This window comes from Dama dama, chromosome 25, assembly GCF_033118175.1.
Source record: "Dama dama isolate Ldn47 chromosome 25, ASM3311817v1, whole genome shotgun sequence".
Lineage (NCBI taxonomy): Eukaryota > Metazoa > Chordata > Mammalia > Artiodactyla > Cervidae > Dama > Dama dama.
The window spans coordinates 45,400,362-45,426,004 of record NC_083705.1 but is presented as its reverse complement, the minus strand read 5'-3'; the positions used below and the strand labels follow the sequence as shown (position 1 = coordinate 45,426,004).

At 39.6% G+C, this 25,643-nt stretch overlaps 1 protein-coding gene across 1 annotated transcript; it reads right to left on the bottom strand.

Moving 5' to 3' along the window:
• Positions 1–1,699: 1,699 nt before the first annotated feature.
• On the bottom strand, positions 1,700–25,591 carry LOC133046876 (UDP-glucuronosyltransferase 3A1-like; the record flags this gene model as incomplete). Its single annotated transcript, XM_061129960.1, is given in 7 exon segments — positions 1,700–1,976; positions 2,335–2,554; positions 6,931–7,162; positions 12,433–12,452; positions 12,455–12,954; positions 15,208–15,322; positions 25,552–25,591. Coding segments are annotated over 7 exon segments (1,404 nt in total), but the record flags the coding sequence as incomplete, so codon positions are not given.
• Positions 25,592–25,643: the final 52 nt, after the last annotated feature.

Below are 25,643 nucleotides of genomic sequence, written 5' to 3'. Positions count from 1 at the left end.
ACCCCATTCAGATATATAATTGTTCTAGTACACTTTGCTGAAAAGATTTTTCTTTTTCCATTGAATTGTCTTCACACTTCTGTCAAAAATCAGAACATATTCAGTGGGTCTATTTCAGGATTTTCAAGATGTGCCTGCTGCAGTTGCCAGAAAGAGATCCCAGAGACCTTGCATTCCCTGCAATGGAGCCAACAAAGGACTGTGACCAGAGAGTGATGAGATCAGATTTCCATGCTATCAAGGCCAAGCTGGCAGCCAGCCCTGCAGAAGATACTTGAAGGGAACAAGCTGGAGGCCTCATTCTGGCTCACTGGCCACTACTGATCAGATTTCCTGGACTGGGACAGAGCCTAGAAAGCAGCAGAAAGTGTTGGCTTCACTGAGTTACCTGATCGTCAGGGAGGATTTTGTGGTGAGAGCAGGAAAGAGGGAGTTACCAGCCAGGGAGCCTCATCCTTAGGCCCCTGTGTTGCCTATGAGGGGAATAAAACTCTGGTCATTCATTCCAGAGACAACCCAGAGAGAGCTGCATGTCTGTCCCTCAAGGAATTTATGCCAGAGACCAGTTTACGAGATCTCGTTAAGAATTGTAGAAATATAACCTTATCTCTCACACTCACAGACACACTCACTTCTGCATCTGACATGCTCCTGACTGTGTGGGACTCCCTCACAGACCTGGGCAGACACCGGGCACCCAGTTCTCCATACAACCAGGCAGACCCCATCCCAACATTGGCAGGTATGGGTCTTTACCTATCTCTGCAGGGAGCATTTGTAGTAACTGCTTCATGTTTTCCTTTGAACTATTTCAAGATGTGATTAACAACCCAGAATTAAGCAACCCAAAACTGTAGTTGCCAGGGCCATCTCTTGTTTCTAACATTTTCTTCATCATGTTTTAATCCACTGGATACCACACAATGAAGCTTTTAAGGAGGAATTTAATTCCATTTCAGAATGCAAAAGCAAACAGGAAGACAGGATCCCTGAAGGTAAAATATTTCATGACAGCAACAAACCAGAGAGGCAACTTGGTAGAACAGTACAGGACAAGTGTTCAAAAAAAAATTTTTTTTAAGCTACAGACAGCAGGATGAGTCACCATACCAGCCCTCCACCACCTGTCTCCAGGCTGTGTCCAGGAAACAAAAAAACACTTTAAAACTCCAGAGTGTTTAAGCCACTCTTTTTCTAGCTTCTGTTACTAGGAACTGAATGTCATCCCCAAGGGTTTACCACATGTAGAGATGTTCTTTGCTAAGTGGGATGGCAGATGGAATGTTTCCTAAATCAAGAGGTTTGGGCCAGCCACGGCTCCTGGACCTAAGGCCCCCAAGCCTTGCATGGAGGTTCCATTTCTCCACTTAGGTTTTCGTGACCCTAATTATTCAAGTTGGGAATCTTGAGGACGGAACACTGAAACATGGGCAGCAGGTGGCCTCAGCTGTGGACCAAAGGCAGGCTCCAGGCCTGACAGTGAAGGAGGTGCTCTGCGCAGGAGGGGACCAAGTCCTCACAGGGGTGTCCCCACCAACCTGCAGGACAGAGGCCAGGCTTCCTGAGCTGTGAGGTGAGACGAAAAGGAAATGAAGGAGGAAGGCTGACAAGGAAGAACCGACCAAACAGCTTGAGTGAGCCTTATGAAAAGTGAAAGAAAGAGAAACAGGGAAAGAGCCTGAGAAGGCTCCACTTAGCCTCAGGCCTTCTTCAGCTTCCTGGCCCCACACAGCCACCTGGCCACCAGGCCCAGCAGCTTCCCACAGAGCCACGCAGTGCCCAGGGTGACCACCAGCAGGAACAAGAGGACGTCCAGTAGGTACTGCTCATACCACGGCTGCTGGAAGGCATGGGGCTTGAGGTGGGCTGCACCGCCTGTCTGGAGGATGTGGTCGATCCAGCCCACCAGCTGCTGGGCAGGGGTCAGGGGCTGCAAGCGTGTGATGATGCTGGCGGCCTCTGCAGCAGATTTGTACCTGTCGACAGAGACAGAGGGGAGGTGTTAACTCAAGTGGTCTCAGAATTCTTAGAGACCTTGTATCACACACACAGGCACACACACACTTTCTACCATAGGCACAAAAGACTTCTTTCAAGGAAAATTGTTGGCCTGGTCTTGCCACTGTCCAACTGAGTCTGCTTGAAAAGTTCAAATTGATTCTTGCATGCAAAGACCCATGCTTAGTGTTGAAAGTGCTAACATGTAAAAGTACACCAATATTATTCTGTGTCCTGGAAGTTTCAGCTTTTACTACACTAAGACCCACGTGGTGTCCATCATGGCTTACACCCCCATCAAGCATTAACGAACCACAAGCCCCGAGAGCTGCACACCTCTTGTCTTCTATGACTTGCTTCATCTTCAGAGCCAATGTCTCGGCCTTCATCTGCTCTAACTGGATAGAGACACTGAACTTTTTGGTTTCTACTCGGAGCGCATTTTCATGCTGGTCTGCAAAGACAGGAATTCCCACCATGGGCACACCATGCTGGATGGCCTCCATGACACTGTTCATCCCACCTTGGGTGACAAAAAGGCGGATGCGAGGGTGCGCTGTTGCAAATTAGAAAGAGAGCAGGACACCTCAGGATGAAAAGTTTCAGGACAACAAGCAAAGCAACAAGGGCAAGAATGTAAAAAGGGATCTCAACATGCTGTGAAAAAAAGTGAATTTACTGACTTATCTCAGGACACATTCAAGGGTGAATATTCTTTTTTTTCCATTTATTTTTATTAGTTGGAGGTTAATTACTTTACAATATTGTAGTGGGTTTTGCCATACATTGACATGAATCAGCCATGGATTTACATGTGTTCCCCATCCTGAATATTCTAAGACACAGATTCTGTTCATGTCTCTGTACAGAAACTTCTCTCCTCAGCCCTAATCCATCTAAGACTCAGAACCCAAGGAAAGCTGCAGAGAAGAGTGATAAGCAAGGCATATTCCTCCCCCCACCTATTCATCCATCCATCCATCCATCCATCTCTACCGTGTCTCTTTGCTTCTCATCTCTGTTCTCTCTCTATTACTCTCTCCCACAGTCATTCTCTACGTCTCTGTTTCTCTCTCTCTCTCTTTCTGTCTCTTTGTCTTTAGGTCACTTGATCTTTTGCTCTCTAGGTCTCTCCCTCTCTTCTCCACTACCTATTCATTTCTCATTTATCTGAATTTTTAACACTATCATTGACATAACAACTCATGTGGCATTTATAAAGCTTACCACTACAAGTATTTTCTCCTCAATTTTATGAGAAATCTCTAAGGTGGGGAATAATGGACCATACATTTCATCACTTCCAGTTCCTGTATGCCTACCCCACCCTTACTTTTGTTGTTGTTCAGTCACTCAGTGGTGTACAATTCTTTACGATGCCATGGACTGCAGCATGCCAGGCTTCCCTGTCCTTCACCATCTCCCACAGCTTGCTCAAACTCATATCCATCAAGTTGGTGATACCATCCAATCATCATGTCCTCTGTTGCCCTATTTCCTCCTGCCTTCAATCCTTCCCAGCATCAGTGTCTTTTCTAATAAGTCGGCTCTTTGAATCAGGTAGACAAAGTATCGGAGCCTCAGCTTTAGCATCAGTCCTTCCAATGAATATTTAGGACTGATTTCCTTTAGGATTGACTGATATGCTTGCAGTCCAAGGGGCTCTCAAGAGTCTTCTCCAACACCACAGTTCAAAAGTATCAATTATTAAGTGCTCAACCTTCTTTACAGTACAATTCTCACATCCATACATGACTACTGAAAAAACCATATATGGACATTTGTAGGCAAAGTGATGTCTCTGCTTTTTAATACACTGCCTAAGTCTGTCATAGCTTTTATTCCAAGGAGCAAGCGTCTTTTAATTTCATGGCTACAGTCACCATCTGCAGTGATTTTGGAGCCCAAGAAAATAAAGTCTGTCACTGTTTCCACTGTTTACCCATCTGTTTGCCATGACATGATGGGATCAGATGCCATGATTTTAGGTTTTTTGAAGGCTGAGTTTTAAGCAAGCTTTTTCACTCTACTCTTTCACCTTCACCAAGAGGCTCTTTAGTTCCTCTTTGCTTTCTGCCATAAGGGTGGTATCACCTGCATATCTGAGGTTATTGATATTTATTCCAGCAATCTTGATTCCAGCTCCTGCTGCATCCATTCTGGAATTTCAAATGATGAACTCTGCATATAAGTTAAATAAGCAGGGTGACAATATACAGCCTTGACCTACTTCTTTCCTCCTTTGAACCAGTCTGTTGTCCCATGTCTGGTTCTAACTGTTGCTTCTTGACCTGCATACAGGTTTCTCAGGGGGGCAGGTAAGGTGGTCCGATATTCCTATCTCCTTAAGAATTTTCCACAGTTTGCTGTGATCCACATAGTCAAAGGCTTTAGCATAGTCAATGAAGCAGAAGGTGATGTTTTTCTGGAACTCTTTTGCTTTTTCTATGATCCAACAGATGTTGGCAATTTGATCTCTGGTTCCTCTCCCTTTTCCAAATCCAACTTAAACATCTGGAAGTTCTTGGTTCATGCACTGTTGAAACCTAGCTTGAAGGATTCTGAGCATTACTTTGCTAGAATGTGAAATGAGTGCAATTGTGTGGCAGTTTGGACATTCTTTGGCATTGCCCTTCTTTGGGATTAGAATGAAAAGCGACTTTTCCCAGTCCTTTGGCCACTGCTGAGTTTTCCAAACTTGCTAACATATTGAGTGCAGCACTTTCACAGCATCATCTTTTAGGATTTGAAATAGTTCAGCTGGAATTTCATCACCTCCACTGGCTTTGCTTGTAGTGATGCTTCCTAAGGCCACTTGACTTCACATTCCAGGATGTCTGGCTCTAGGTGAGAGATCACACCATTGTGATTATCTGAGTCATGAAGATCTTTTTTGTATAGTTCTTCTGTGTATTCTTGCCACCTCTTCTTAATATCTTCTGCTTCTCTTAGGTCCATACTATTTCTGTCCTTTATTGTGCCCATCTTTGCATGAAATGTTCCCTTGGTATCTCAAATTTTCTTGAAGAGATCTCTAGTCTTTCCTTTTCTATTGTTTTCTTCTATCTCTTTGCACTGATCACTGAGGAAGGCTTTCTTATCTCTCCTTGCTTTTCTTTGGAACTCTGCATTAAGTTGGATATAGCTTTCCTTTTCTCCTTTGCCTTTCAGCTATTTGTAAGTCCTACTCATATAACCATTTTGCCTTTTTGCATTTTTTTTTCTTGGGGATGCTTTTGATCACCGTCTCCTGTACAATGTCACGAACCTCCATCCATAGTTCTTCAGGCATTCTATTAGACCTAGTGCCTTTAATCTATTTGTCACTTCCACTGTATAATCGTAAGGGATTTGATTTAGGTTATACCTGAATGGCCTAGTGGTTTTCCCTCCTTTCTTTAATTTAAGACTGAATTTGGCAATAAGCAGTTTCTGATCTGAGCCACAGTCGGGTCCCAGTCTTGTTTTTGCTGACTGTATAGATCTCCGTCTTCGGCTGCAAAGAATATAATCAATCTGATTTCGGTATTGACCATCTGCTGATGTCCATGTGTAGAGTTGTATTTTGTGTTGCTGGAAGAGGGTGTTTGCTATGACTAGTGCGTTCTCTTAACAAAATTTTGTTATCCTTTGCCCTGCTTCATTTTGTACTTCAAAGTCAAACTTGCCTGTTACTCCAGGTATCTCTTGACTTCTTACTTTTGCATTCCAATTCCCTAAATGAAAAGGACATCTTCATTTAGTGTTTTAGAAATTCTTGTAGGTTATCATAGAACTGTTCAACTTTAGCTTCTTTGGCATTAGTGGTTGGGGCATAAACTTGGATTACTGTGATATTGAATGGTTTGTATTGGAAACAAACTGAGATCATTCTGTCATTTTTGAGCCTGCATCCTTATTGAGAGAAAACTAAAACAAGTGTTAATGAAGAGTTCATTTCAAACTCTGCCTCTCAATAGGGATGTGAATCAGAATCCACTTAGTTTCTTTGGAAGGGGGACTTCTTTTCCCTACCCCATGCCTTCTTAATTCAATGTTCAGAATTCTCTATCTTAAATTCCCCAATATGTTTTTGAACCATAATTTTGGCTATGACCCTCTGATTCAGTCAGTGTGACAGTGAGGAGTATCCAAAAAAAAAACAGTAAAGAGACAAAGAAAACCTTTTTGGATGTAATGAGCTCTCTACTACCAAAGGATTTGATGAACCAAATAATCAGCTACGAGATTACTGTTTGGCATGTAGATATTATGGTACACCCTTCAGACACCACCAGCATCAACTTTGTAAAGGTTATGAGTTGCTCACACCTGTGGTACTAAGGAGAATGTATCAATATGTATGGATATATGTTTGTATAATGGCACATGGCTGAAAAGGAGAATGGGGAGGCAGAGGGTAGATCAATAGCATCACCAAGTCAATGGACATGAATCTGAGAAAACTCTGGGAGATAGTAGAGGACAGAAGAACCTGGCATGCTTTGGGACTGCAAACAGTTGGACATGACGTAGCAACTGAGCAACAACAAAAAACTCTGGCTGAACAAGGGCTCAAGAGACCATGGGAAACAGTGACAATGTGCCCCCTTATATGAGTTCTCAGACAAACTGTTGAAAAATCATCTTGGATTGTGTTTGAGCACCCCTCTTTAGTGCCAGATAAGGTATGGTCAAAATAAACTGAAAGTGATAGCACTTCTGACTGCAGGTATCAGAAATGGAAAAGAAGAGGAAATGCTGTTTGGGGTATTTTCGAGGTATAGCCTGATTTCTCAACAACTCCAGTTGGCTGTTCCATTCCTTGGAATACTTACCTTCATTTATCAGCCGCTTCTTCTATGCTCATAGGATTACCTAACTAGAGGTCAGAGCCCTAATGAACCCCAAAGATACATAAGGACGAGAGAAGTAGACTTGGAAAGTCCTTACCCAAGAGGTCATTCTGAGGAAGCCAATCCATGATTTTTACGTTTGCTGCCAATTTGACATCTTTGGGCCAATGAGAAGGCTTACACTTCCATATCACCCCTTGAGGGAGATGAGCAAAGGCAGCATTCATCTCCTTGAGAATCTCCTGGGACTGATATCTGCTCACGATGGAGCCCAAGGCCACAAGGACAAAACCAGAGTCTCCAAATTTGGCAATGAAATTCTCAAGTTCCTGCAGAGAGGTAGGAAAGGAAAGGAGGTGAATAATGTTGTCAATGAAAGCCTAGACAGCCAAAAAATGAAAATCATCTATTTACTGAACATACTCTCCTGTTAACAGAGTTTACTGCCTTGAAACTGTTCTCATAGCCTCTAAGACAGCTCAGTGCCCTCTGCACCATGCTCAGATCCTCTGGATAGATGACCTTGAAGAAATTTTTATGAAACTTTGGGACACATTTTCCCATATAAATACTTTAAATACTCACAAATGGATGTGAAGAGAGCTTTAGGTAACCAGCCACCATGATGGTGCGCATTGCACATGAGGTGCAGCACCAACGTCTAGACCCAGAGCTTCCATGTATAACAATGTTTTATGGAAGAGGAAAGTTGAAGTGGTGGGAATCTCTTTCTTCATTGAAAACATGATCCCAGTACCAGAGTCATCCTCAATTCTCATTCTAGGTCCAGGCAGATATGGTCATTCAGGAGTATTCCAATGTCAGATCAGAGGAGCTAGAGCCTGGGGGAGTGTAGCCTGCTGTCCTGGCCCATTTGGGCCTGGTGGGCCTTCTGGGGACTGAGGTAGACATGCTGGGAGAATATTCTGCTGTAAGTCTCCTTCATAGTCTTTTTAGAAACCTGTATAGCTTCTTTGTTGAGGTATCTGTTCAGGTTTGTGGATCATTTTTTAATTGATTTTTTGTGTGTTGTTGAGTTCTAAGTATTCTTTGTATATTCTTAACATCAGTCTTTACCAGGTAGGTTTTCGGCAAATATTTATTTCCAATCTGTGGTTTCTCTCCTGATTCTCTTGACAAGGTCCTTCTCAGGACAGATAAATTTCAATTTAACATACTTATCAACTCTTTTAAAGTACTTATTAACTCTTTCTTTCATAGAATATATCCTAGGTTTTATGTCTAAACAGTAATCACCAGACTCTATTTCATTTAGATTTTTTCCTATGTTATCTTCTAGGCATTTTATACTTTTCCATTTTATATTTAGGTATATTGATCCATTTTTTAGTTAATTTTTGTTAAGCAGGGAAGGTCTGGGTCTAGATTCAATTTTTTTGCATGTGAATGTCCAGTTGCTCCAGCACTTTTTGTTGAAAGTATCTTTTCTCCATGGCATTGCCTTTAATCCACTGTCAAAGATCAGTTGACTAAATTCATGTGCATCTTATTTGTCTATTCTTTTTCTAAGACCACACTGTCTTGATTTCTGTCCTTCACAGTAAGTGGCAAAGGTGAGTAATGTCAGTTCGTCAACTTTGTTCTGTCTTCAATATTGCACTAGCTCTTCAAGCTTTTTGCTTCTCCATACAAATTTGAGGATCAGTTTGTCAATATTCACAAAATAACTTACTGAGGTTTTGATTGTGATTTACAATGAATCTTTAGATCAATCTGAAGAGAACTGACATCTTGACAACATTGAGTCTTCCTATCCATTAACATGGGATATCTCTCCATTTATTTAGTTCTTTGATTTTTTTAATCAGACTTTTGCATGTCTTCTCATATAAATTTTGTATATATTTTATTAGATTTATTTTTAAGTATTTCATTTTGCAGAGTACTAATATAGGTGGTACAGTGGTAAAGAATCTGCCTGATGATATAGGAGATGCAAGTTCAATCCTTGGGTCACAAAGATTCCCTAGAGAAGGAAAACGATTATTCTTGCCTGAATAATCCCATGGACAGAGCGGCCTGGTGGGCTACAGTTTATGGGGTTTCAAAGAGTCAGACATAACTGAGCAAGCACGCAATATATAATATTATGTTTTAAATTTCACATTCCCTCTGTTCATTGCTAGTGTATAGGAAAGGGATTGGTTTTGTACATTAAACATATATTCTAGAAAAAAAACAAAAAAGCAAAAAAATAAAAAAATCATATATTCTGTGACATTGCTATAATTACTAATTAGTTCCAGGAGTTTTTTCTTGACTTTTCTGGATATTTACATGGACCATCCTGTTATCTGTGAATAAAAACAGTTTCATTTCTTCCTTCCTAAAATATTTGATTTTTGTTCCTTTTTTTTTTTTCTTTTTTGGTCTTACGGCTTTAACTGGGACTTTCACTAGAAAGAGGTGGTTGTGGCCAGTCAGCCAGGACTAGCTCCAGGATCCCCTGGGGTTCTGCAGTCAGTGGCATCATGACCCAACCTTGCCAACCAGCAGCTTGCCAACTGCCCCACAAAGCAAGGCCTGGCAACCAACTGGACGAGAGTCAGCTCACACCTACCAGAGCATCCACAGTAGTCAACCTGCCACAACATAAGAATCCATGCAGCCCAAACAAAGGACAGTCCTAGAAAATATAGCTCTGGTAAGCAGGGTGGGGGGTGTGCACCGCTGTGACATATAGGATGATTCCTACAAAAGATCCCTTCTCCAAGGTCAGGAAAAGTAACCAACCTAACAAGTACATAGAAATTAAAATAGCAAATTAGGCAAAATGAAGTTACATAAGAATATGATCCAAGCAAGTATTAATAAATAAGATACTTAAGTGAAATAAAGATAGCAATCTACCAAAATAAAGAAAAGAATTCAAGATGATGATCATAGAGATGATCAAAGTATTCAGGAGAAGAATGGATAAACAAACTGAGAAGGTAGAAGTTTTTAACAAAAAGTTAGAAAATATGAAGAAGTACCAAATAGAGGTGAAAAATACACTAACTGAAGTGAAAAATGCACTAGAAGGAACTGACAGAGTAGATGATACAGAGGGATGGATCAGTGAACTGGAAGACAGAGTAATGGACATCACTGAAGCTGAACAGGAAAGAAAAAAGAATCAAAAGAAATGAAGACAGTTTGAGAGACCTTGGGGACAATACCAAACATACTAACACTTTATAAGGGTCCAGAAGGAAAAGAGAGAGAGAAAGGGGCAGAGAATATTTATGAGGACATAATAGCTGAAAACTTCCTTAACCTGGGAAATGAAATAGACATCCAGGTACAGGAATCACAGAGTCCCAAACAGGATAAACCCAAGGAGGACCATACCAATGCACACTGTAATTAAAATGGGAAAAGTTAAAGAGAGAATAATAAATGCATCAAGAGAAAAGCAACAAGTTATGTACAAAGGAACTCCCATAACAGTATCAGCTGATTTTCAGCAGAAACTCTGCAAGCCTGAAGGGAGTGGCACAAGATATTTAAAGTGATGAAAGGGAAAAACCTACAAACAAGAATACTTTCATTTAGATTTGATGGAGAAATCAAAAGTTTTACAGACAAGCAAAAAGCTAAGAGAGTTTAGCACCACCAACCCAATGTTACAAGAAATGTTAAAGGGGCCTCTCTAAACAGAAAGGAATAGGCCACAATTAGAAACATGTAAATTACAAAAGGAAAAACACATTGGTGAAAGTAAATATACAGTAAAGGTAGTAAATCAACCACATGCAAAGCTAGTATGAATACTAAAGAACAAAAGTAGTAAAATTGTCTATTTCCACAACAAGCAGTTAAGGTATACATAAAACCAAAAAAGAAGTAAAATATATTGCAAAAAAGCAGTTATGAGGGGAGAGGGAGTAAAAAGCAGACTTGATAAAATACATTTGAAATTAAGACTAGCAACTTAAAATAATCACATATATAAATGGATTGCTATATACAAACCTCATGGTAATCATAAATCAAAAATCTATAATAGATACACGCATAAAGAGTAAGAAATTTACACATAACACTAAAGATAGTCATCAAATTATAACAGAAGAGAACAAAAGAAGAAGAAAGGAACAAAAAACTACAAAAACAACCCTAAAACAATTACCAAAATAGCAATAAGTACATACCTATCAATAATTACTTTAAATGTAAATGAATGAAATACTCCAAATAAAAGACATAGAGTGGCTGAATGGATACAAAAACAAGACCCATATATATTCTTCCTATAAGAGACTTACTTCAGATCTAAAAACACAGACAGACTGAAAGTGAGGGAATGGAAATAGGTATTCCATGCAAATGGAAATCAAAAGAAAACCAGGGTAGCAATACTTACATCAGACAAAATAGACTTTAAAACAAAGACTATAATAAGAGAAAAAGAAGGACATCACATAATGATCAAGGAATAAATCCAAAAAGAAGATACAACAATTATAAATATATATGCACCCAACATGATGTTGTTGTTTGGTTGTTTAGTCACTAAGTCGTGTATGACTCTTTGCAACCCCATGGACTGTAGCCTGCCAGGATTCTCTGTCCATGGGATTTCCCAGACTAGAATACTGGAGTGAGTTGCCATTTCCTTCTCCATGGGGGATCGTCCACCTAAATACATAAAGCATATATTAACCAACATATGTTGAGGATGTGGGAAAGTTGCAACACTTACATTGTCAGGAATGCAAAATTGTTCAGTCACTATGTAAAATAATACAGAGAATCATCAAAAAATTAAAAATAGAACTAATAAAATAATCCAGCAATCCTAGTTTTGTGTATACACATAAACAAATGGGAATTAAGATCTGAAAGAGATATCTATATTCCCATGTTCACTGAAGCACTATACACAATAGCCAAGATGTGGAAACAACCTAAAATGTCCATCAAAAGACGAACGGTTAAATAATATGTAGTATAAACATCCTCTGTAGTGTAAGCCCCCTTCTCCTTCTGCTTTCGATCTGCCTTCAGTCCATGGGGTCACAAAGAGTTGGGCATGACCTGGTGACTGAACAACAACAGTATAAACATACAATTAGCTTGTGAAAGCTTTGTAAACAAGGAAATTTTTCAATATGTGTAAACATGAATGAAACTTGAGGACATTATGCTAAATGAAATGTCAGTCACAGAAGGGCAAATACTGCAGGATTTCGCTTATATAAAGTATCTAAAATAACCAAATTCATAGACTCAAAGAGTGGAAGCTGGTTTCCAGGGACTGGAGGAAGGGGAAATGGGTAGGTACTTTTCAATGGAGGCAGGGTTTCGGTGAAGCAGAAAGAATAGGATCTAGAAATCTGCTATATAGCATGGCACCTATAGTCAATAATAATGTGTTGCACTGTTAAATACTTGTTAAGAGGGTAAATCTTGTATTAAGTGTCTTACAACAGAAAAATAAAATACAAAATTAAAAAATTAAATGAAAAGATTTATACTAGGTGTTTTTCCTATCTCACTCTACTTAAATCCCAGGATCCCAGTGGCAGGAGCAGATACCAATCCTGCACTGAAGACCTCTGCATGAAATTCACACTCTCAGGTTTTTATTTACCTGTGGTACTGGTCTAACAGTTTGACCATTAAGCCTCCAACATTCACAGTGTTGGGAAGCAGAGGCCGAGCAAATTCAAAGGCAATAACAAACCACAGCTCTGCTTTCTTTAGAAGATGAGATAAAACTGGCCTAGAACCTTCCTGGAAATGTTCCTTGATGGTGTTGTCAAAGGTAGAGTGTATTTGCCACTGCTCCACAGAGAAATCAAATGACATCAGAAAATTCTTCACTCTACCCCAGAAGTCCATATGGTCAGTTAGGAAAGACTGGAATACTGGAACATAAGACAAGGGGCTTGGCAGGCCAATGTCCAGTCTGCTAACTGATGTGGGAAGAATGGACACAAACAGCTTCTCAAGTTTCTCAGCAATTAGAAATGAACACAAGTCAAAGGCATCAACAACTATCAGGTTGAAGTTCTCATTCTTTAAGGAATCCATGATATCACATCTCCTTAGCAAATAACTGCATCGAGTCCCAAGTATTTCCATTAAATTTACAAAGTGTTCAGATTCTTTTCTGTAAGAAAAAAAAAATTAATAACAAATACTCACTGGAGGTCTTAATTTCACAATTTTTAGGATAATCTTCAGCTCAAAGAAGACATCCCAGTTAAGAAAGACAACCTATTTTTACCCACCAATTTTACTGCTGTCCAAGAAATATCCTCTATTCTATCACTCTGGTCCAGGTGTTTCTACTTCCTAAAATATACTCACTTCTTCCCTTCTCCTTTCTTTGACCAAACCAAATTCACCCACCATCATGCCAATTCAAGGTCCTTCTGCTTTGGGAGTCGTCACCGACTGTAGCAAATCTCGTGGTTCCATGTCTATTTGATATATTCTGTGATGTTCTGTTTTATTTTCATCTGTATAATGACTTATGAGCAACTGTCTTGTTTTCCAGCCAAGCTGTGAAAGTAACTTCATGACAGAGTCCATCAATACTGATGATGATTTTGCTTTTTTAAAACCACATTATATATCCTGCATCTGATAGCTTGTCTCACACAAGAAACTTCCTGATACTAATATTAGAATACAAATTCTAAACTGAACATGAGATTTATATCCTTCTAATGTAAAGTTAAATGATTTAGAACAAACAAAAATGAAACTTTGTTTGAAACTTGTTAACAGCCTTTCCACGTTATGCTCACCAGGGTATTTATAGAAGTTAATGCTCAATTTTTACTGACATGAAATTAAGACTCATTTATTACCCTATTCCAGGAACTATTCTCCATCATGGTTTTTCCATCACTGCCTGCAAAGAAAATGATCCTTTTTGTATAGCACAGGGAGAAATAGACAAGAATGTTTGTGGCCAGGTGTTTTGAAGACCCATGGGCCTCCTCGTCTAGCAAAGGACTGAAAGAATCAATGGCTCAGCAAACCCATAACCTGTACAACACTACACCATGTCAGCCCACTTAAAGAAGGCCAACAAGGTTGATAATTCATTAGCAATGTGCAGATCTCTACCTGCTCTTTAGAATAAACATTGAGTGATGGTGATTAGCTGAAATTATCCTCTATTATATTTTTTAAAGATTCTACATAAAGAATGATTGCCAAATATCAGGGAGAAATTCAAAATAGGAAGTACAAAGTCCTCAAAAGTAGAACATTAATCCTATCTGAAATTAAGTTGGATTCATTGAAAAAGATTACAAGACGACACGGTGTGGTGTCTCCATGAACTATAGCCCACCAGGCTCCTCTTTCCACGGAATTCTCCAGGCAAGAAAACTGGAGAGGGCAGCCATTCCCTTCTCCAGAGGATCTTCCTGACTCAGGGATTGAATCCAAGTCTCCTGCATTGCAGGCAGATTCTTTACAGTCTGAGCCATCAGGGAAGCCTTGTGCTCAGTATATTCCACCACATGTGTGTGTGTATAGAACCAGTCTTCAAAGAAATCAAGTTGCAAGAGAAGAAACAAGACATAGACTTTAAAAACACAGGCCTAACAACACAAGGCAACAGAAAGTTTCAAATGAGTACTTTAGACCAGATCTTTTAAAGTGGAGAGAATCTGATCTTCTAGTTTTAAAGAGTAAGAAAGTTTTAAGAAAAAGTCAGATTTGAACACAACCTTGATAGTGAGTAGAATTTTTAAAGAAAGAAAGGGGGTGGTAAAGTTAAGCCACTGCAATTAGCCAACTGAGCCGTGGATTTTATCTTTCTTCTTATATGTCAAAGATAAAGAACTTTCTATACATCCTAGGTGATGACAAAAACTCTCAGGCTCATCTCTCACTGTGCTTCTTCAAGGTATTTGAGGTATTTTTAATGTATTTAAAAGAACAGCATTTAAAGGTATGAAAAAAAATCAATGTTCATGATGAGTGTTTTTCCATTCTTGAATTTATATAAGGAGACTGGAGAAAAAATAAGTATAAAATGGTGGGTAGGGTTTGTTTTATCAACAATGAGAAGTTAAGTTGTCTATCCCTCCTGTGTTGGGGAGAGTATACACAAAGTCTATAAGTGATGTATCGCCAACAAGATCCAGGAGCAACAATCCCTCACAACTATCCGCCACAACTAAAAGTGGAAATTCATGCTTTTCACGGAAAAAGGACAGTATACAGTCTAGATAGTATGAAGACCATCCATCCACCCACCACCCCATATCATTCATCCTTCTCTCCATCCATTTATCCATCAACTCATCTATTGCTCTTAAACGTATTCCCAGGATCCATATACCCATCCATTTATTTGAATCACTAAAATAATAGGTTTTTCACTGAGAGAATAAATTACCTGCTGTGCAAAGCTTCTGTCACAAACAAATCCAGACATTTCCTTATTTCATTTTCAAGATCTCCAGGTGAATGCCAACTGATAACTTGGAATGAGTGTTCCTCCTTTTCTAAATCTAAGAAAAAACCAACAGGGAAATATTTAATATGTCACATAACTCAGATCAGTATTAGCATGATATCATAGTCTACTTATTGCAATAATTTTATATATATTTAGATGTTTTCTTCTTGAATTTTTTCTTGCCCTCTCATTCCTTTAATCCTATGACAATACTTATTAAGAACTTCACAAATATTCAGTCACTATTATTCCATTTAAAGTGTTAGAGTTTCCATTTAAAGCCTTTGGTTAAAGGTATTCCTCATTTTACTGGTGAGAAAACAAAGATGAATGGGGTGCCAAACAAACTGTCAAGGATGCACATGTGCTAAGTAGTATACTTTGTATTAAAGTTATATATAAATGTGTATATAATATATATACATATACTTGTGCACACATATACGCTATGAAAAAAAAAAATAGGTCAACATACAGTGGGGAGGATTCTGGGAAGATGATAGAGTAGGAAGCACCAGAAATCTGTCTCTCCACCTAAACAACAAATGCACTGGCATAATCTCCTAAAATAATTATTTTGGAACTTAAAGTCCATGGAGGGCTTGCAACTTCCAGGGTGAAAATATCAATAACATTGACAAATATTTAGCTAGAAATACTCAGAAAAAGAGAGAGAGAGAATACTCAAATTACTAAAATACAAAATGAAAATGGTATCATTGTTCCAATTATACAGAAATTAGTATTATAAGAAATATTGTGAAAAACTGTACACCAACAAATTGGATAATCTAGATGAAATTTTAAAATTCCTAGAGACATAAAACCAATTAATAGTAAATCACATAGAAATAGAAAATTTGAATAGATTTATAAGTCATAAGGAAATTAAATCAGCAGTCAAAATCTCTCAATAAAATCAAGTCTGGATTCAATGGTTTCACTAGTAAATCCTACCAAGCATTTAAAGAAGAAATAATACTACTCCTTCCCAAATTGTTCCAAAGAGCTGAACAGATGGAAACACTTCCAAACTCATTTTATGAAGCCAGTATATCCCTGATACCAAAGCCAGACAGTTCAGTACAGTTCAGTCACACACTCGTGTCCAACTATTTGCGACCCTATGGACTGCAGCACACCAGGCTTCCCTGTCCATCACCAACTCCTGGAGCTTGCTCAAACTCATGTCCATCAAGTTGGAGATGCCATCCAACCATCTCATCCTCTGTCATCCCCTTCTCCTCCTGCCTTCAATCTTTCCCAGAATCAGGGTCTTTTCTAAGGAGTCAGTTCTTCACCTCAGGTGGCCAAAGTATTTGAGTTTTGGCTTCAGCATCAGTCCTTCCAATGAATATTCAGGACTGATTTCCTTCACGATTGACTGGTTTGATCTCCTTACAGTCCAAGGGGCTCTCAAGAGTCTTCTCCAACACCACAGTTCAAAAGCATCAATTCTTCGGCGCTCATCTTTCTTTATAGTCCAATTTTCACATCCATACATGACCACTGGAAAAACCATAGCCTTGACAAGACAGACCTTTGTTGGCAAAGTAACATCTCTGCTTTTAATATGCTATCTAGGTTCGTCATAGCTTTTCTTCCAAGGAGCAAGCATCTTTTAATTTCATGGCTGCAGTCACCATCTGCAATGATTTTGGAGCTCAAGGAAATAAAATCTATCTCTGTTTCCATTGTTTCCCCATCTGTTTGCCATGAAGTGATGGGACCAGATGCCAAGATCTTTGTTTTTTGAACACTGAGTTTTAAGCCAGCTTTTTCATTCTCCTCTTTCACCTTTATCAAGAGGCTCTTTAGTTCCTCTTTGCTTTCTGCCATAAGGGTGGTATCATCTGCATATCTGAGGTTATTGATGTTTCTCCCGGCAATCTTGATTCCAGCTTGTGCTTCATCCAGCCTAGCATTTCACATGATGTACTCTGCATAAAAGTTAAACAAGCAGGGTGACAACATACAGGTTTGATGTACTCCTTTCCCAATTTGGGAAAGCCAGGCAAGGGCACTACAAAAAAAGGAAACCTATAGACTAGTGTCCTTTATGAACACTGATACAAAAGCCCTCAACAAAAAAGCAGCAAATCAAATTCAACAGAATATGAAGAGGATTATACACAATGATTTATTCCTCGAAGGCAAAGATAGCTAAGTAAACAAAAACCAGTTGATAAAAGATACTAGACTTACAGAATTAAGGACAAAAATCACATGACCAATTCAACTGCTGCAGAAAAAGCATTTGATAAAATTCAACATCCATTTGTAATTTAAAGAAAAACACTCAACAAACTAGGAATAGAAGGAAACTACCTCAACTCTTCAGAGTCCCTTGGACTGCAAGGAGATCCAACCAGTCCATCCTAAAGGAGATCAGTCCTGGGTGTTCATTGGAAGGACTGATGTTGAAGCTGAAACTCCAATACTTTGGCCACCTGATGCGAAGGGCTGACTCATTTGAAAAGACCCTGATGCTGGGAAAGATTAAAGGCAGGAGGGGAAGGGGATGACAGAGGAAGAGATGGTTGGATGGCATCACCGACTAGATGGACATGAGTTTGGGTAGACTCCAGGAGTTGGTGATGGACAGGGAGGCCTGGCGTCCTGCGGTTCATGGGGTCGCAAAGAGTCAGACACAACTGAGCAACTGAACTGAACTGAACTGAACCTCAACATAATAAAAACCATATATGAAAAATCAATAGCAAACATCATACTCAGTGAAGAAAGACTGAAAACTTTCCACTAAGGTCAGTAACAAGGCAAGGAGACTTCTTAACTATTTCTATTCAATATAGTATTGGAAGATGTAGCCAGAGTAGTCAGGCAAAGGAAGCAAGGAAGGAAAAAAGGGCATCCAAATTGGAAAGGAAGAAGTAAAAGAATATCTGTTCTCAGATGATGTAATCTTACATGTTAAAAACCCTAAAGATTCCACAAAAAAATGTTAGAACTAAAAAATGAATTCATCAAAGTAACAAGATAAAAAGTTCATACATAAAAATCAGTTGCATTTCTATACTATAAATGAATACTCTAAAATACTTTCAAAAAGAATTCCAAATACAATAGCATCAAAAAGAATAAAATACTTAGGATTTAGCTTAGCCAAAGAGTTGAAAGATTCGTGAAGTGAAAACTGCAAAGCAATGTTGAAGGAAATTAGAGAAGACAAATAAATGTAAATACATTCCATGTTCATGAATTGGAAGACTCAGTTGTTAAGATGTTGATACCACCCAAAATGATCTATAGATTCAACACAATCCCTATCAAAGTCCCAATGATGTCTTTTGCAGTAATGGGGGGAAAAAACCCATCTTAAAACTCCTTTGAAATCTCTAATATCTCAAATAGCCAATGCCACAAGCACCCATGCTCAGGCCTGTCCCACTCTTTGCGACCCTATAGACTATAGCCCACCAGGCTCCTCTGTATGGAATTTACCAGGCAAGAATACTGGAGTGGGTTGCCATTTAATACTCCAGGGGATCTTCCCGACCCAGGGATTGAACCTGAGTCTCTTGCATTTCCTGCATTGGTAGGTAGGTTCTTTACCACTGTACCACCCACAGCCAAAGCAATCATGAAAAAGAACAAAGCTGGAGGAATCACACTTCCTGATTTCAAAATTCACTGGAAAGCTACAGTAATTAATACAGTATGGAACTGGAATAAAACAGACATGCAGACCAATAGAAAAAGAGCTCCCAAAAACATTTTTAACAAGGGACCATGACCATTCAATGAGAAAGCAAAGTCTTTTCAACAAGTGATACTGGGAAAACTTGATCTCCACACACAAAAGAATAAAATCGTCAGTTCCAATTCAAGATGGTAACATACATATTGAATGAAGTAAATCAGACACAGAAGGAGAAATACCATATGGCATCCCTTATATGTGGAATCGAAAAAGAAACGATGCAAATGAACTTTACAAAACAGAAAGAGACTCACAGACTTAAAGAATGAACTTATGGTTGCCCCAGGGGCGGGGGAGAAGAATGGAAGGAAGGGATAGTTGGGAAGTTTGGGATGGACATGTACACACTGCTATATTCAAAATGAATAACCAACAAGGACCTACTGTATAGCACATGGAACTCTGCTCAATGTTATGCAGCAGCAGCCTGGATGGGAGGGGAGTTTGGGGGAGAACGAACACATGTACATGTATGGCTGAGTCTCTTCACTGCTCACCTGAAGCTATCACAACATTGTTAACTGGCTACACTCCAATACAAAATAAAAAGGTTTTTAAAAAAAGATGGTGATGTAGGAGGCTCTTGAACTTCTATTTGATGGCTACATGAACCCATCATATTTGTAGCATACAGATCAATGCCCTCTGTAAGAAATCCAGGAGCTAACTGAGTGACTACACATCTATTGAGCAAAAAAAGAAAACAGCACATCAAAATGGGTAGGAGAGGCTGAGACACAATCTTACCATAAACCCCAGCCCGGACACAACAACCAACCGTTGGGAAGGAACTCATAACTCCCAGCTTCTTCCTGAGAAGCAAAGGGTTTGAACCCCCACATCTGGAGCTCCAACATTTAAAATCTCTACTTGATGGACAAGCCCCCCAGTCCTCTAGATTTCAGAGCAGATGGCATTCACCTCCACAAGAAACACAAGGATATAGCAAACTAAGTAACAGGTTTCCACCTGCTCATGAGGATCCGCTATGGCTAACCCTCCTGGACCCAGCAGAGAGCAGCAGACTAACAAATCCTCAGTCTTTCCATGAAAGAGATCTACTTGCTTATCTTCAAAGTTATCATAACTGATTTTAAAAGAAATCCTACAAAATAATATGTATATATTATATAGTATGTTATATAATATATTATTGGGTCTATAACACATGGAAATGTAATATATTATCAACAACGAAAAGAGCAGTGGGGCTGAGGAAAGCCAAACTGGGCCAAGAAAAAGAATCTAGATGGTACTAACACATAAAATTATGAGAAACACAAATTAAAAATACTAAGTTTGATAGAACAAAAGTTTTACATATATACTTTCCCTCCTTCATAAAAGATATAAAAATAATTTAAGTAATAACTATAACAAAGCATTGTTCAGTCTGTAACATTTACAGATGTAATGTGTATAACAAAAATGCCATTGAAAAGAGGACAATGGAGAACTATAAATGAGTAAGAGCTCTATACCTCACTGGAATTAAGTTAATAGAAATTTAATTAAGCAAGTGACTATATATATGTGTGTATATATATATATATATATATATACATACACACACACACACATATACATACATGTGTCCAGTGGCTTAGTGGTGTCTGACTCTTTCCGGACCCATGGACTTTAGCCCACCAGGCTCTGTCCATGGAATTTTCCAGGCAAGAATACTGGAGTGGGTTTTGCCATTTCCTACTCCAGGGGATCTTCCCAACCGAGGGATGGAACCTGTGTCTCCTGCATCTCCTGCATCGGCAGGCAGATTCTTTACCACTTTAGCCACTTGGGAAGCTCACTTTGTATATATGTATGTATGTATACATATCTCTTGGCTGCACAAGGCAGCATGTGGGATCTTAGTTCCTTGACCAGGGATCAAACCCTCACCCCCTCTAGTGGAAGCACAGAGTCCTAACCACTGGACCTCCAGGGCAGTTCCAGGCAGGTGATTCTAATGAGATAAGATGTATACAGTAAGTCCTAGAACAACTGCTATGAAGACCTATAAGACCTTCTAGAACTTACACCCCAAAAAGACATCCTTTTCATTATAGGGGACTGGAATGCAGAAGTAGAAAGTCAAGAAACACCTGGAGTAACAGGCAAATTTGGCCTTGGAGTACAGAATGAAGCAGGGCACAGGCTAATAGAATTTTGCCAAGAGAATGCACTGGTCATAGCAAACACTCTCTTCCAACAACACAAGAGAAGACTCTACACATGGACATCACCATCAACACTGAAATCAGATTGATTATATTCTTTGCAGCCAAAGATTGAGAAGCTCTATACAGTCAGCAAAACAAGACCAGGAGCTGACTGTGGCTCAGATCATGAACTCCTTATTGCCAAATTCAGACTTAAATTGAAGAAAGTAGGGAAAACAACTAGACCATTCAGATATGACCTAAATCAAATCCCTTATGATTATATAGTGGAAGTGAGAAATAAATTTAAGAGACTAGATCTGATAGACAGAGTGCCTAATGAACTATGGACAGAGGTTCATGACACTGTACTAGAGACAGGGATCAAGACCATCCCCAAGAAAAAGAAATGCAAAAAAGCAAAATGGCTGTCTGAGGAAGCCTTACAAATAACTGTGAAAAGAAGAGAAGCAAAAAGCAAAGGAGAAAAGGAAATATATACCCATTTGAAGGCAGAGTTCCAAAGAATAGCAACGAGAGATAAGAAAGCCTTCCTCAGTGATCAGTGCAAAGAAATAGTGAAAAACAATAGAATGGGAAAGACTAGAGATCTCTTCAAGAAAATTTGAGACACCAAGGGAATATTTCATGCAAAGATGGGCTCAATAAAGGACAGAAATGGTATGGACCTAACAGAAGCAGAAGATATTAAGAACAGGTAGCAAGAATACACATAAAAACTGTACAAAAAAGATCTTCACGACCCAGATAATCATGATGGTGTGATCACTCACCTAGAGCCAGACATCCTGGAATGTGAAGTCAAGTGGGCCTTAGGAAACATCACTACAATCAAAGCTAGTGGAGGTGATGGAATTTCAGCTGAGCTATTTTAAAATCCTAAAAGTTAATGCTGTGAAAGTGCTGCACTCAATATGTCAGCAAATTTGGAAAACTCAGCAGTGGCCACAGGACTGGAAAAAGCCTGTTTTCATTCCAATCCCAAAGAAAGGCAATGCCAAAGAATGCTCAAACTACCATACAATTGCACTCATCTCACATGCTAGTAATGGTGAAAATTCTCCAAGCCAGGCTTAAACAATACGTGAACCATGAACTTCCAGATGTTCAAGCTGGTTTTAGAAAAGGCAGATGAACGAGAGATCAAATTGCCAACATCCACTGGATCATCAAAAAAGCAAGAAAGTTCCAGAAAAACATCTATTTCTGCTTTATTGACTATGCCAAAGCCTTTGACTGTGTGGATCACAATAAACTGTGGAAAATTCTTCAAGAGATGGGAATATCAGACTACCTGACCTGCCTCTTGAGAAATCTGTATGCAAGTCAGGAAGCAACAGTTAGAACTGGACATGGAATAACAGATTGGTTCCAAATAGTACATCAAGGCTGCATATTGTCACCCTGCTTGTTTAACTTATATGCAGAGTGCATCATGAGAAACACTGGGCTGGATGAAGCACAAACTGGAATCAAGATTGCCAGGAGAAATTTCAATAACTTCAGATATGCAGATGACACCACCCTTAGGCAGAAGTCAAAGAACTGAAGAGCCTCTTGATGAAAGTGAAAGAGGAGAGTAAAAAAGTTGGCTTAAAGTTCAACATTCAGAAAACTAAGACCATGGCATCTGGTCCCATCACTTCATGTCAAATAGATGGGGAAGCAGTGGAAACACTGGCAGACTTTATTTTGGGGTGAGGGGTTCCAAAATCACTGTAGATGGTGATTGCAGCCATGAAATTAAAAGAGACTTACTCCTTGGAAGGAAAGTTATGACCAACTTAGACAGCATATTAAAAAGCAGAGACATTACTTGGCCAACAAAGGTCCATCTAGTCAAGGCTATGGTTTTTCTAGTAGTCATGTATGGATGTGAGAGTTGGACTAAAAAGAAAGCTGAGTGCCAAAGAATTGATGCTTTTGAACTGTGGTGTTGGAGAAGACTCTTGAGAGTCTCTTGGACTGCAAGGAGATTCAACCAGTCCATCCTAAAGGAGATCAGCCCTGGGTGTTCATTGGAAGGACTGATGATGGAGCTGAAACTCGAATACTCTGGCCACCTGATGCGAAGAAATGACTCATTGGAAAAGAACCTGATGCTGGGAAAGATTGAAGGCAGGAGGAGAAGGGGACAACAGAGGATGAGATGGTTGGATGGCATCACCAACTCAGTGGACATAAATTTGGGTAAACTCTGGGAGCTGGTGATGGACAGGGAGGCCTGGTGAGCCGCAGTCCACGGGGTCACAAAGAGTCAGACATGACTGAGTGACTGAACTGAAATGAAAACCAACTGCTAAGGGAAAAAAACAACTTTTAAAACAGTGAAGAAATTATTAAAGAATTTAAAATACAAAATAGAAAATATCCACTTAATGTAAAGAAGATAAAAAAGGGAGAAGACAGGAACTAAAATGGATGCAGAATTAGGATATCAACAAGGAAGCCAAATGTTTGAACACAACTATAAACCAATTATGGATAACAGGGGTCTATAAAGCACTCCACCCAACAACAGCAAAATGTATTTTTTTCAAGTGCACACAGAACATTCTCCAGAACACACCATGTTTAAGCCATTACTAAAACACAATAAAAGAAAAAAAAAAATACATGGTTATTTTCTCCAACATAGTGGAGTGAAATTAGAAATCAGAAACAAAGAATTTGAGAAACTCACAACCACTTGGGCATGGAAACAGCAAACTCCTTAAGTAACACCAGTAAAATGATGGTGTAAGAATTTCTAGCCCCATCCCCTCCCAGAAACACCAATCTGAACAACTATTCGTGCATGAAAATAACTTCACAGGAGCTAAGGTTTCCAGGCAGGGGATCACAGCGCCTGGGCAAAGCACAGAAATGAGAAAAGATGTATTGAAGAGAGTAGGAATGCTAGATTCATATTACCCACACTACCTCTCCAGCAAGCCCAGGCAGCCCAGCATAGGGACAGCTACCTTTCCCATGGGAGAAAGAAAGTGAAGTAAGATCCAACTTTACCATGTACCCTGGCACTGGCCCACCCCAGCACAGAACTGACTTCCACGGTCAGAGATGCCTTCCATGGCACCAGGCTTCCCAGGCACTCCCACAAACCCAGGTCCCTGGCCCTCCCTGTTGCCTGCCAGCTCCCATGGTCCCAGACTCCTAAAGACTCTCACAACTCAGGTTTACCCCAATTATCAGGCCATGCATGTGTCTGTGAAGTCACTTCAGTCATGTCTGACTCTTTTCAAACCCAAGGACTGCAGCTCACCAGGCTTCTCTGTCCATGAAATTCTCCAGGCAAGAATACTGGAGTGGGTTGCCATTTCCTTCTCCAAGGGATCTTCCCTACCCAGAGATCAAACCTGAATCTCTTACGTCTCCTGCATTGGCAGGTGGGTTCTTTACCACTAGTGCCACCTGGGAAAAATAGGTGTGGTAGACAGCCTCTGAGGCTGCCCCTCCTCCTTCACATTCCTTCCTCCTGGTATTCAAGCTCTCATGTAACTCATCTCCCCTTGAGTGTGGGCTGGACCTCAGGACTCACTTCCAACAAGAAAAACATAGCAAGATTGTGTGCTTAGTAGCTCAGTTGCTCAGTCATGTCTGACTCTTTTGTGACCCGAAGGAGTGTAGCCCACCAGGCTACATGGGATTTTTCCAGACAAGAATACTGAAGCAGGTTGCCATTTCCTCCTCCAGGGGTCTTCCTGACCCAGGCACCAACCCGCATCTCCTGTGTCTCCTGCACTGCAGGGGGATCCTTTACCCCTCAGTCACTGGGGAAGCCCATAGTATCAGGTCAGCCCCTGCAAATCTGGACTGCCAACAAGCTTCCAAAAACCCAGGCTTTCAGCCTACCACAGCACCAGACTAGCCCCCATAGACGCAAGCTCTTCTGGAAAACTAAGGAGAGAGCACTCCCAAATTCATCCTATAAGGCAAGCATTGTACTGATATCAATGCCAGAAAAACACATCTCAAAGAAATCACAGAACAATATTCCACACGAATACAGATATAAAATTTTAAACCAAAATTTAAGGCAACTGAATCTAAAAATATATAAAATGGAATATATATCTTGACCAAGTCAATCAATGTTCCCATGAAATGAGGTTAGTTTAACATTTGAATATCAATCAGTGAAATTCATTTTAGTAGAATAAACAAAAAATTATATATTCATACCAATACATATAGCAAAAGCATGAGATTCGATCTCATCAAAATTAGAAATTGTGCTCTTCAAAAGACACTGCTATGAAAAAGATAAGCCATAAACTGGGAGAGAATATTTGCAAAGCTTATATCTGATGAAACATTTATATTCAAAATATATATTTAAAGGATTCTGAAAATTCAATAACAGGAAAACAAGCTACTCACCTTTAAAAAAGGGGAAAATTTGGGAATTCCCTGGTGGTCCATGGATTAGGATTCAGTGCTTTCATTGCCAGAGTATGAGTTCAATCCCTGGC